At 37.5% G+C, this 13,343-nt stretch overlaps 1 protein-coding gene across 1 annotated transcript; it reads left to right on the forward strand.

The window, feature by feature from the left end:
* Positions 1-3,505: 3,505 nt before the first annotated feature.
* On the forward strand, positions 3,506-5,592 carry LOC126165865 (dual specificity protein phosphatase 23-like). The gene is made up of 2 exons (XM_049920355.1): positions 3,506-3,848; positions 4,566-5,592. The coding sequence occupies exons 1-2, from the start codon at positions 3,557-3,559 to the stop codon at positions 4,769-4,771; spliced, it is 498 nt and encodes a 165-aa protein (XP_049776312.1). The 5' UTR covers positions 3,506-3,556; the 3' UTR covers positions 4,772-5,592.
* The last annotated feature ends 7,751 nt before the right edge of the window (positions 5,593-13,343 follow it).

A 13,343-nucleotide genomic window follows, 5' to 3' on the forward strand; every position in this document is an offset into this window, starting at 1 on the left:
AAAACTGGATTCCTAGAGATCTATCATACATTATAATGGGAAGACCATTTACGTGCATAGTGAAAATATATTTAATTACATGCTAATGGTGATCTATCATACAACTTGTCAGATGCATGAACTTGGAAGACAGTTTATATTCATTAGAGTATTGAGGTGTTAACAGGGGGTGACAATGAGTTTTGGATTCAGGTCTTCTGTTAATTACTTTTCCTTATATACCATGGAGTTCTACCACCATTCCCTTGGCAGGCTTAAGTTTGCAACAGTTTACTCTTATCACATTTTTATTCGACAGGAAACATCACATGGGTCTTTGGTAGGCCCTCTGCACATCTTCTATTCCTCTCTTTACCTGATTCCCCTTATGCAAGTTACTTTTCTGTCTCTTGGTTAATCACAGTTTCAGCTATTTATATGCTGTATACACAGTTTGTTTACTCATATACGAAAATACATTATGAAGTCTCAATTTGGTACAAACAGGGTGTGGTACTAAATGGCAAACTGTATAAGAGGAACTACACAAGGAAGAGCACTGTGGCAATTATCAGATACAAACTGAAAATTCGTCAGTCTTGAAATGTTATTGTACAGTCTCAGAGTTAAGCAGCTAAAACATTTTTGTCAAGACATACTTCAGATCAGCATATTACTATCTATTCCTAGCAATGTTAAGTTGCTGTGCTAATTACAGGGCCTTAAATGCATGAAATCCTGTTTAGTTGCAAAAGAACACTGCAATCCAAATTTACACATTTGAGATACTCTGCTTACTTTAGAGTGAATTGCCTGTTAACAACATGGGCCATTCACTGTTGTTAGCTTTATAAATTCACCCTACAATGTTTTGAACTGATTATATGATATCAGAAAATCACTAATGTACTGTATATGCTGTTTTCCATTTAATAGAAAAATTCATTTTACGAATGCTAGATTATCGAGAAGGGGTATCATCAAAATTTCATTAATTCTTTTATTTATTTATAGTTTTGTAATAATAATAGCTATAAATACAAAGTTTTCTGACTATAATAAGTACCAATGTATTTTATACATCTGTGATGATTAGAAATGCAGCAAACAATTGTTCATACTAGCCTAATTTGTTCTTTGCCACTTACTGAGCAAGAATTTTCTTTTTTATTTGCAAAAAACTTTTAATATATGAATAACATACTTTAGGTCATATTTAATGACTTTCTGTGTGATAAAAGCATCAAATAGAAATGTCACAGTGGCTGTAGTATGACCAACGATGCTTTCTAAGAGGCATAAAAAAGGAATTGAAATGTAAATGTTAAGAAGTAAGGATTTGTTTAATAACCAGAATGAAAAATTGTCCTTGGGAGGAGATGCAGGTTAGAAATAAGATGATTCACTAAATTATAAATAAGACAGAAATTTCATTTTTAAAGTAGGGCCTACATTTAAAATTTATATTTGGTCAACACAAAATCCAGTCTATAATGAAGACATACTGAGAGTTTTTGAATGGCACGTGGAATTGAGAAAGCAATATGAAAGACAGTTTCCCATAAAGTGACAAAGTAATGTTGGTTGAGAATGGACGAAACAGTGGAATTCTCCTAACATTCCAGCTCTGAAGCTACAGCATCTCTTAATGGATGACTGCAAAATACAGACAGTGAATTACAAGATACACTCCCACTGACCAAAACCAAAATACCAAATATAATGCAAGGAATTTCATTACAGCAGAAGATGAGCGTTGTGAAGGGAAAATTCTTGGCCATTGTGAACATTTCTGGCAGAACTGGACTCAAGCTGCAGCAAAAATAAACAGGTGGATGCTACTGTTTGGTTTTTTACTATACTGAGGGTACAATTGTTAAGGCCACTCATGGAATGAGAGATATCAGTTATTTATACTGTAATTGGATTACCAATAAATGGGCGCTGCTGTGAAAAACCGGTTCATAATACACTATTGTTGAGCAGTGAAGAAATTTTTATGTCGAGGCTGCACAGGTAATTTGCTTTCTACACAATACATACGTACCTAGGAGGCAAAGTATTTTTATGAACGACGCTCGTTCCCATTCCGACGGAAGTTCGGAGCGCATGTACTATGTCAGAGCAAAGTGAATTAACATCACTAACTTTTAACACGATACCCCAACAACGCAAAATTCTGGTGCAATAATGTGAACTAAGTTTTTGAACTAACAATTCTATGGAAATTAAACGGAATAAACTGTAATATATAAAGAAGCAGTGTGCAATACTCCAGTATTGTTTGTATCTATATAATCTAATGGAAAGTGAAATCCGTGACAGGACGAAGACGGTAAACATTCCGTCTAGAATCCGTCTTAGCAATTAACTTTGTATATTGCACATTAATTCGGCGGTTAAGTTTCTTAATTACCAGAAATTTTCTTCACGAGTTTGTTTCTTTTCCTATAAAGTCTGTCAATAGATAAATCTAGTAGTATGCTAGAAGGAAAAATGTTAGTTGCACAAATTACTGTGAAAAATGATTTATCAGAAACTAGTAGCAAAATCTATTCTCAAATATTCGCCAGTTCTTCTAGCTAAATAATAGAAAACTTAAACTAAATTGTAATCTGTATGCAGTACAATGTTATGAATCTCATAACAGATCAAATTTTACCTGTGATCATGATAGCACAGCTAATTCGTGTAATACTTTTCCGCAAGTACACTCGAGTACTGCGACTAGATTCATATGTCACGAACGAATTGCCAGTATTTTCAACTTCAACACTTATCTTACTACGGCAAGCGCAAAATAGTTTTCCGAATCGTATAGGTGTAAATACTTACAGAGTCTGTACAGCACGCGAGTTCGTCAGCCAATCAGGGAACGATATTCCGCTGGCAGAGTGTATCAAGAAACAAAATTGCTTGGGCGCCGGTTTAAACAGCAATGTATCACGTTCGCATTATTTGATGTTTTTTGCCGACGGCATTTGCATTACAAAGCACTAACAAGACCAACATTTCAACTCTTGTAGAAAATATCGCGTAAAGTTAGCGTCCTCCACTGTAACAAGTGTGTAGTGTAGCCACAAACGGTTCAGAAAATAATTAACCTCAAATGCCTCCCGAGTAGTTGAGCTAATTAACTTGTTAGACTAACACCCGTATGATACTGTTTTATAAAAATACTGCAGTGAGGCATCCAACAAAAGGTAATACAGAGCCCAAATTGCATCCAAATAAATTCTCTAGCTCTTTTTGCGGTGACACTTCATCAAGCTTCCATTTTGACGAGTGCTCGCACACACAGCCTCATATGACAGATTCTTAGCTTATTTGCCTCACAAATGTCGTTGGCCATCCTCTTCGTTCACCTTTTAGTATATTCTTATCAATTATTTCAAGAGAAGCGCGTTAATCGACGCTAGATCGTCTGGTCTTGTGTCGTACTTCATCTCTGGAAATCTAATGTAATTTGTAAGTTGGTGATCTTTGCTCAGTTTGACACTGCTGCTTTTTTTATACGGTAGTACGAACTACGAAGTAGTTAAGTACTATTGCGGGTACATGAGTGTTGGCACCTTATATGGCAGAGTCAGTAGATAATTATTGTTGTCCACCTTGGAACTTTTCGTGGATCGTTCAGAATGAATTAGCTGGAATGGCATGGCCTCAGACCGCTGCGAATATTCGTTTCTTGATTAATGAGGGAATAAAACACATTGTAACACTATCTCCCGAGAAGAAACCTCCTGTTCACGCATTTCCAGACATCGCGTGGACAGAAATTCCCATAAAAGAATTTCGATCGCCATCGATCACCCAGATTAAAAAGTTTATAAAAATTTGCGAATTAGCCTTAAAAAAGAGTGAGGTCAGTTTCATTTAGGTTAGGTGAATTTATGGAGTGTTGCGAGGCTATTACGCAGTTTTTTAAATTATAATTTATTTACTGTGAGCTAGTAATTAATAGCTGTTCGTTGTCACACTTTTTAATTGTGGGTCGCGGCCTTGGGAATTTTGTCAGCAGGTTAACGCACTTTTTAATCTTTATCACAGCCTTTAGTTTAATGTTTATATTGGCCTTGGACTATTACGTATGCTAATCCTACGTTCAAAATTGTACATTTTAGCATTTGGTGCACAAGCAAGAACTGTCCACAATTTTGTTTTGCCTCCAGTATTTCGTCCCCAACCTACCATGTCACAGTGGAGCTGAGACTACGTCGCTGTCAACATTCCTGTACTATTGGCAGTTGCTTGCACACCTACCTCTTTGTGATTTGGTAGGAATTCACATCCTCAAGCTAGTTTCGCGACCTATCAGCTGCTTTGTCCTGAATAATCTTTCTTCATCAAAGCCTTATGTATTATGGAATCGTCTGTCATCGTTCATGTTAACAAATCACTGCTTTTAAGGGCTAGTAATAGAGTGCAATAACTACTTTTACACTGCTTAATATTTGTGTTTATAGTTTCATAAAATTAAACTGCTTTGTTTTGATGGCATTGCAAGACATGTACGACACCATATTGTAAAAACTAAATGTGTATGCATTGGAATGCCTAAGATCACTCTTCTCTCTTTCAGCCAGTAGGTGTCCACTGCCGAATGGGACGAGGAAGAACAGGTGTAATGGCAGCATGTTATCTTGTGAGGTTTCATGATTTATCACCAGAGAGAGCAATAACAAACGTTAGACTCATGCGACCTGGGTCTGTAGAAACATATGAACAAGAAAAAGCTGTAATTGCATACACTGATTATCTTCGCAGCAGTAATGAGCTAGCAAATCAGTAAGCCCCCAGTTAAAGGTATTCTTTGTAAGTTTCTGCAAATTGCCACTCATTGTATTATTTATGCTTGATATCATTTGCTTTATTTCTAATTTGTCATATAATATTTCTGCTGGAAGAGCTTCATATTAAGCACACGTATTGCAGTGTCCAAATTATGAGTGAGTATAAAGCATATTCTTGCAAATTATCTGTGATGCTCTGTACAAAGCCAATGCATTTTACAGTCTGCAAACTTCTACTTAGTGTTTGACGACTCCATAGTTCTGAATTAGTACACGTGGAACAACTTCAAGCTAGTATTTTGTGTGTCTGACCACTGCCAACCTCCAGGGTACCGCACAGTATCAGCAGTTGCCCAACCATTACCATGTTGAGCTGTATCTTTCTGCTCTCATGTAAAATTCAGAACACATCTGCAAAACATGAAGGGCCTAAGGTGTACAACACGTTATATGCAGTACCGTGACATTGGCATTGTTGAATGATACTCTATACTGTCTTCAGCTCATTTTTTGCTAAGATAGGTGATGAAGCAGTTTCCTGTCCATTATGGTTGCGGGTATGACAGAGTTCACTGTCTGCAGGGAGAATAGATGCTTAGTATGAGGCACTACACATAACTATAGCAGCTTCATTTTATGGAAGATGAGGGGCATGCAGTTACAGTAACTTTACAGGGAGGTGTGGTTCAGCACATATTGGATTAAATATTTTTTCCTGTGAAACAAGATATTTTACTTTTTTGTAATTACCACTATTGGCTGTAGTACGTCGGGCAAGTTGTAAATTTTTATCGCAATTCCTTGTAATAAACAAAAATTGAATTTTGATTTGAGTTGAAGAATATTTTTTTTTTTTTTAAATTCAACCTAACCATGCAGGACTTTTCAACAGAGAATGGAGTAACAACAGTGCTTCTTATAAGTCAATAACACATATTCTATTGGTGCCATTAATATATCTAAGGATACAAATTCAGCAAAATTACACACACACGGCCATATTCATTTTACAAATGCAGCAAAATTACGAAGTCCAAAAAGAAGTAAGTAAACAAATAAAAAAAATAGAATGGGCTACATTCGTTTCATTTTGTAATTTTTGTTTTCTTGATGTTGTACTTACCCTGCAAATAGGACTTAATTGTTCTTTCCTGCAAACTCCACAGATTAAAAATCTTATTTTTAATCTTCAAATCACGTAAAATAAGGGAGAGGCAACCACTTATCTCACCACTAGTGTGTGTGTATGTTGGGCCTCTGTGTGGTCGTGAATGTGTTTACTCTTACTAGAAAAAGAGCAAGAGATTGAAAGCTATTGTTAACAGTTTCCTGTGATGTGTTTACGTGTGTTGCACACCAATCCTGTATAGGTAACTGATTGCCTCTACCTTGTTTTATGTATTTTCCCATCCAAGAATTTACGTTATTTTTAATCCCCACATTTTCTCTGTTCTGTAATTCTTTTAAAATACCTTCACTATCAAATGTTTCATCCACTATCTTCCTTGTAACCCTGCATTTAATTTTTTGCTTATTTTTCAAATTTCGTTTTCTTTACATCCATTCATCATTTTTTCCAGTCTTTTCAAGTTTTACTGCTCAGTTCATTCAGCTTTCTACTTAATATCATTGATTGCTCTCATTCTTTTTTTTTTCTTCCCCCCAGTTTTACCTTTTACTGCGGACATTGGAAAAGGCCAGATATCTTCATCTACAGGTGTTCTTCACTTGTGCTTGCTTACAGTTTCTACATCTACATCTACATCTACATCCATACTCCGCAAGCCACCTGACGGTGTGTGGCGGAGGGTACCTTCAGTACCTCTATCGGTTCTCCCTTCTATTCCAGTCTCGTATTGTTCGTGGAAAGAAGGATTGTCGGTATGCCTCTGTGTGGGCTCTAATCTCTCTGATTTTATCCTCATGGTCTCTTCACGAGATATACGTAAGAGGGAGCAATATACTGCTTGACTCTTCGGTGAAGGTATGTTCTCGAAACTTTGACAAAAGCCCGTACCGAGCTACTGAGCGTCTCTCCTGCAGAGTCTTCCACTGGAGTTTATCTATCATCTCTGTAACGCTTTCGCGATTACTAGATAATCCTGTAACGAAGCGCGCTGCTCTCCGTTGGATCTTCTCTATGTCTTGTATCAACCCTATCTGGTACGGATCCCACACTGCTGAGCAGTATTCAAGCAGTGGGCGAACAAGCGTACTGTACCCTACTTCCTTTGTTTTCGGATTGCATTTCCTTAGGATTCTTCCAATGAATCTCAGTCTGGCATCTGCTTTACCGACGATCAACATTATATGATCATTCCATTTTAAATCACTCCTAATGCGTACTCCCAGATAATTTATGGTATTAACTGCTTCCAGTTGCTGACCTGCTATTTTGTAGCTAAATGATAAAGGATCTATCTTTCTGTGTATTTGCAGCACATTACACTTGTCTACATTGAGATTCAATTGCCATTCCCTGCACCATGCGTCAATTCGCTGCAGATCCTCCTGCATTTCAGTACAATTTTCCATTGTTACAACCTCTCGATACACCACAGCATCATCTGCAAAAAGCCTCAGTGAACTTCCGATGTCATCCACCAGGTCATTTATGTATATTGTGAATAGCAACGGTCCTATGACACTCCCCTGCGGCACACCTGAAATCACTCTTACTTCGGAAGACTTCTCTCCATTGAGAATAACATGCTGCATTCTGTTATCTAGGAACTCCTCAATCCAATCACACAATTGGTCTGATAGTCCATATGCTCTTACTTTGTTCATTAAACGACTGTGGGGAACTGTATCGAACGCCTTGCGGAAGTCAAGAAACACGGCATCTACCTGTGAACCCGTGTCTATGTCCCTCTGAGTCTCGTGGACGAATAGCGCGAGCTGGGTTTCACATGACCGTCTTTTTCGAAAACCATGCTGATTCCTACAGAGTAGATTTCTAGTCTCCAGAAAAGTCATTATACTCGAACATAATATGTGTTCCAAAATTCTACAACTGATCGACGTTAGAGATATAGGTCTATAGTTCTGCACATCTGTTCGACGTCCCTTCTTGAAAACAGGGATGACCTGTGCCCTTTTCCAATCCTTTGGAACGCTACGCTCTTCTAGAGACCTACGGTACACCGCTGCAAGAAGGGGGGCAATTTCCTTCGCGTACTCTGTATAAAATTGAACTGGTATCCCATCAGGTCCAGAGGCCTTTCCTCTTTTGAGCGATTTTAATTGTTTCTCTATCCCTCTGTCGTCTATTTCGATATCTACCATTTTGTCATCTGTGCGACAATCTAGAGAAGGAACTACAGTGCAATCTTCCTCTGTGAAACAACTTTGGAAAAAGACATTTAGTATTTCGGCCTTTAGTCTGTCATCCTCTGTTTCAGTACCATTTTGGTCACAGAGTGTCTGGACATTTTGTTTTGATCCACCTACCGCTTTGACGTAAGACCAAAATTTCTTAGGATTTTCTGTTGGATTGGGTTTTCTGTTGTAGGTTAGGACTTCTTTGTTGATGCTAGGATCATGTTCACTTGCAGGGTTCACCTCAGCATGTAGAGAACTAACTACTTCTCTGCCTGGAAAATTTAGAGAGCATGGAAGAGATACATCCTGTGCTTATGTGATCACCACAGAACTACAGGGTTACGGAGGTTAAATATAACACTCTTGTCATCTTAAATCCATGTAGAACTAATGTGGGAAAAGGAGGAGTTGTTGGATACACAAAGACAGAACCCAGATTCAAAAACATTGAAGCAATTAGCTTTCGTAGCCATCAGCATGTTGTGTGCTTGCGAATTAATATTGAAAAATAGTTCACTTTTAATTGTCACTTTAAACAGTTCGGTACTTGGAAATTTTGTGAGGAATATGGACCTACTATGTTATCTGCCAGACAGCAACAAGCAGTAAATAGTCTGTGGTGATTTCAGTGTATATTTTCTAAAGGATTCTAATAGGAAAGATGATCTGGAAACATTATTTGTACCCACAATTCGATCTCAATTATCTTTCCAACACGTGTCAATGAAAGAGAGTAGGATACTTTCTTTGATGAAGCTCAAAACAAGATAGTAGCTTTATATGCAGTAGCAAATGCTGTCTCTGATCATGATGCTCAGTTAGGATAAATGAGAAAGTGCCTTACAGTATCAATACCACTCAGTGGAAGTCAGTCAGAAAATTAATTATTCCAGGACAAACATTTCTAAGAATAAGTCACAAGAGACGACTTGGGATGAAATTTATAATGAATCAAAGACATGATATATTCCTTGATAAATTCATATGATTACATGGAAATAGCTTCCCACATAAGGTAATCAGAAAGGACATTAAACAGCCATGTATCACTAGGAGGATTAAAGTACCTTGCGAAAGGATAAGAGAATTGTATCTGTTGGCACAGAGAAGTAAGGATCTGCATTAGTTGCATACCATAAAAATACCAAGAATTACTAAGAAAACTTATTAAAATGAAGGAATATGCACATTCTGACAGAAATCTATAATTACAACAGACTTAAGGTTATATGGAACAATAAAATGAGAGACAGAACAAGAAGCCACAGAACAGGATAACACCACTATTAATGTAAATGAAGGGGCTGTAAATGGCCAGTCACAGGCAGCAGATATGTTTAATAATCATTTCTGACATGTAGTAGAAATTATAGTGACAAACAATCCGAAAGAAAAGTCAAAAGAGTATGTTGAGTAAGCAACTTGACATTAAATTTTAATCATATTTCCCATTGTGAAATTAAGTAAATTATATATCCTCTCAAAAATAAAAGTGTATCTTAATTTGATGGGGTTTCCAACAGAGTACTAAAGGCTTGTCCCCATATAATAAGCACTGTCTTTTCTGAAATATGTAATGCATCACTAACTCAGGGCATTTTTCCAGAGAAATTGAAATATGATGTTTTTAAACTCCTCTGTAAGAAAGGCGATGGGAAAGATGTTAATAACTGTCAAACCATTTCAGTACTGACATAATTTTCCAAAATTTTTGAGATGGTCATATGTTCCCACCTGAACAACAGTATCACCCCAGTAAATCACAGTTTGGATTTTAGAAGAGTTGCTCAACTGGGAATGCCATTTATGCATTCACTCACCTGACTGAATTACTATATTCTCAAAGATAAACTGAGTTTTATGGAATTGATGGAATAGGAGACAATGGATAATGTCATATCTAGCTAAAAGAATGCAGGAAGTTATACTTAATTCAGTGAGATATTGTTTCCAGTATTGGTAGCAGCACTGAATGGCTTTAACCAGTATTTCCTTGAAGACCTCAGTCACATTCTTTTGACATCTTTTTAAAACATTTTTCAATTTCAGGAAAAGAAGAAAAAAATCACAAGGACTCAAGTTAGGTGAATAGGGGGGCTGTGGAACAACTGAGGTCAAAAATTTTGTGAAAAAAGTGGCCGTGTGACATGCAGTGTTGTCATGATGCAGCATCCACTTGTCTGCAAAGTCCATTCTCACTTGATTCCTCCTTTTCCTGAGTATACCAGCAGTATAAAACCAAAAAAAAGTAGACATATCAGGAATAATTGCTACATAAGGTTTTATTGTTTTAATTGCTTCATTTGTTGTCCAATACGAGTGTCCTAGCCATTAACTGCCGTGGACGTTGACAGGACCACGGTTACTATGAAGGGGTCTCTCAGACTGTCTCTTTATTTTTTATGTACAAAACCAGAAGTTGCTGATTTTTTTTTTTCCATAACTTCCTAGTGGTCATTTCACTTCTTTGAAGTAGGTTTTTAAACGCACGGCTTTAAAACATTTAGGCAAAAAAAAAAAAAAAAAAAAGGCAGCAAAATTTGCGATTATTTTTAATTTCTGAGTTATGAAAGTAACAGTAGATAGTTAGCTGTCTGCTCACTAACAGGTTATCATCAGAGAGACAATATTACAGATTCGCAAACACACTTCACTGATAAGAAATTGTATGCAAAGTTGCCTTTGAGTTTACTGCTCATTTTTTAAATGTAGAGTGACAGTTGGGCTCCATAATTCAATAAAGGGAGGAACTTGGCCATGTTTTTCTTTCAAAAGAACAAGTACAAACTAATCATGCAGTCTTATGAGTCTCTGAATCATATTTCAATCACTTTCAACCTGCATTCATTTCATGCAGATCTTCATAGAACACTCCAAACAATATCTCATCTGGCAACTATATGAATAACCTGCACATCTCTGGTTGAGACAGCCCACACCACTTTGTTGTATTATAAAACAGGATGACCTCAGGTTTCCTGATTCAGGATCATTGTTTACTCCATGCTGCATAGATGAGATTAGTATTGCAGCTTTGGAATTCTTGGGCACAAAGGAAACCAGTGTCATGCCTTGTGTAAAACCACAAACAGTTGTCTTCACATCTCGTTTCTTATTTGGCAGAAACTGCTGTGGCATATCCTTTTTGTTTCTTTTCAGTATACCAACTTATGTGAGGCCTTTTTTCGAAAGTTCATTGGGTAGTCTAGTAAGAATATCAGTTGTCACATGTACTCTTTCTCCATGTGTTTTCAATAGGTTTCACCAATTGAAGAGTCCGCAGCTCATGGTCTAGTGGCTAGCATTGCTGTCTCTGGTTCACGGGGTCCTGAGTTTGATTCCCAGATGGGTTGGGGATTTTCTCTGCCCAGGGACTGGCTGTTTGTGTTGTCCTCTTCATTTCACCATCATCATCATTCATGACAAAGGTCGATTGGACTGTGAAAAAAAGTTTGACTGTGTAAAAATTGAGATTTCGTACGGACGCTGATGACCGAGTAGTTGAGCGCCCCACAACCCTAACATCATTACCACCACCAATCAAAGAACAGCCTGTGTGGGAATACTGTGACCTTCCTAATAGTTTGAAAAGGAGTGACCATCACTGCCTTTTCCAGAATAAATGTGTGCATTATCCAAGTAATTTGTATGAGCATCAGTCAAGCACTGAATTTTCAAGCTGTATTTTGCTGGTTTGTTTGTCATATACATTTGAAACCTTCCATGGAAATGTACAAGCATTTCTTCAACACACACTGTTGCACCTACAGAGTAGCAAAGTTGACTGTTTTCGATGAAACGCACAAAGATTTGTGAAACTGCTGCTGACTCATGTACTTTTTTCTCTCCTCCTGAGCATATAAGGTGTCAAATTGTAAGGCAGATAATAAAAATGGAAATCTTTCTTTACTAACAGTGCATCTGAAAACATCTTCTCTGCCATTTCCATCAGATGCAAATAACCTGTAAACTGATTTGTTCCCTGATTTGAAAATGGCTGAATACACTCTAATAGACCAATTAGTGCCTTCAATTCAATGACATCAACATCTTTAGATAGGACAAGTGATCATTTGCATACATATTGTCAGATTTGTCCATGTAATGATTTTGTCTACACTATCTTGGGTAAAGATATTGTAGACAGCAGGGTTTTCTCCGAGACATTTTGCTATCTGTTGCAGTTCAGGAAGCTGCAAGATGATGTTGTGTTGCCTTGTTCTTACGTTAGCTGGCGGCTGCTGTTTTCTCCAGCAAAAACATGTGTTCTTACCGAAGTAGTAAGTTTCCCCATTGTCATCAGCTATCACATCTTCATCACTTTCAGTTTCCTGCTCTAAATTAGTGTTGTGATCACTAAATAGCTCAAAATCAAAGACATTATCACTGTCATCAAAGTCTTCACCTGAGGATTCACTGAGATGCTCTTGAACATCCACATCTGTCTTACGTAAAACATGTTGCATAGAAAGTCCAGCTCTTCCCACCGTGGAGAAACGGTAGCATTCAACAGAATGATGACAAACACTATGGTACTTCTGTAAGATCTCTCAAGGGCCATAAATAACAAACAAAGAGCACAACACTGCAGGAGTTCTGGCACATGTAGCTTGCCATCCACTAGGAAGGTACACAGAAGAGTTCATTTCCAATTTGCCTATCCTTTTGATTACATTTAAGTTTTCCCCAAAAATCTCACTACCAACTGCAGGTTTCAACCAGTTATCTGTACCAGTTAGCTTCACTGCTTTCCATGAACACCTCAAACTCTGGCACTTTGTTGTGAATGCTTCGGAAGTTTACCATTAGGATTTTAATATTTTCAGCTGTGGGAGACATTTCTTTGAATCCTTCTCTGTTACTTCTGGGTTTCCTACAGCTGTTGTTACCTGGATTGGATGCAGAGTTCCCTAATCTAAAAAACCCTTGTGTGCACCCCACACTCAGTCAGCTACGTGAGTAGTAGCCTCTGATGTGAAGGGCACAACTATTTACGGTAAGTTCTCAAGCAGTGTTGGCGGGCTGCTTCAGATGTTGGTGGTTAGGGATAACAGGTTGAATTCGGATTTCATGAGGGCTTTGGAAATCAGGTTGAAATTCAATTTATCTAAAGTATATCCCACGCTACCTCCATAGAGGGTTATTAAAAAGTGTAGGTCAGTTTCAGCAATAGCTTCAGCTTGAGTGTCATGCTCGAAGAAAGGTATGATTTATTCTAGAGGACATTTATTTTCGATCAGCAGTTTG

This window comes from Schistocerca cancellata, chromosome 1, assembly GCF_023864275.1.
Source record: "Schistocerca cancellata isolate TAMUIC-IGC-003103 chromosome 1, iqSchCanc2.1, whole genome shotgun sequence".
NCBI lineage: Eukaryota > Metazoa > Arthropoda > Insecta > Orthoptera > Acrididae > Schistocerca > Schistocerca cancellata.

What these genes read in the sequence shown, in the direction of transcription:
- LOC126165865 (XM_049920355.1), top strand. Translation starts at nt 3,557, where the DNA reads ATGGCAGAGTCAGTAGATAATTATTGTTGTCCACCTTGGAACTTTTCG. An exon ending in CTTAAAAAAGAGTGAGGTCA is followed by an intron (nt 3,849 to 4,565) that starts GTTTCATTTAGG and finishes TCTTTCAGCCAG; the next exon opens with TAGGTGTCCACTGCCGAATG.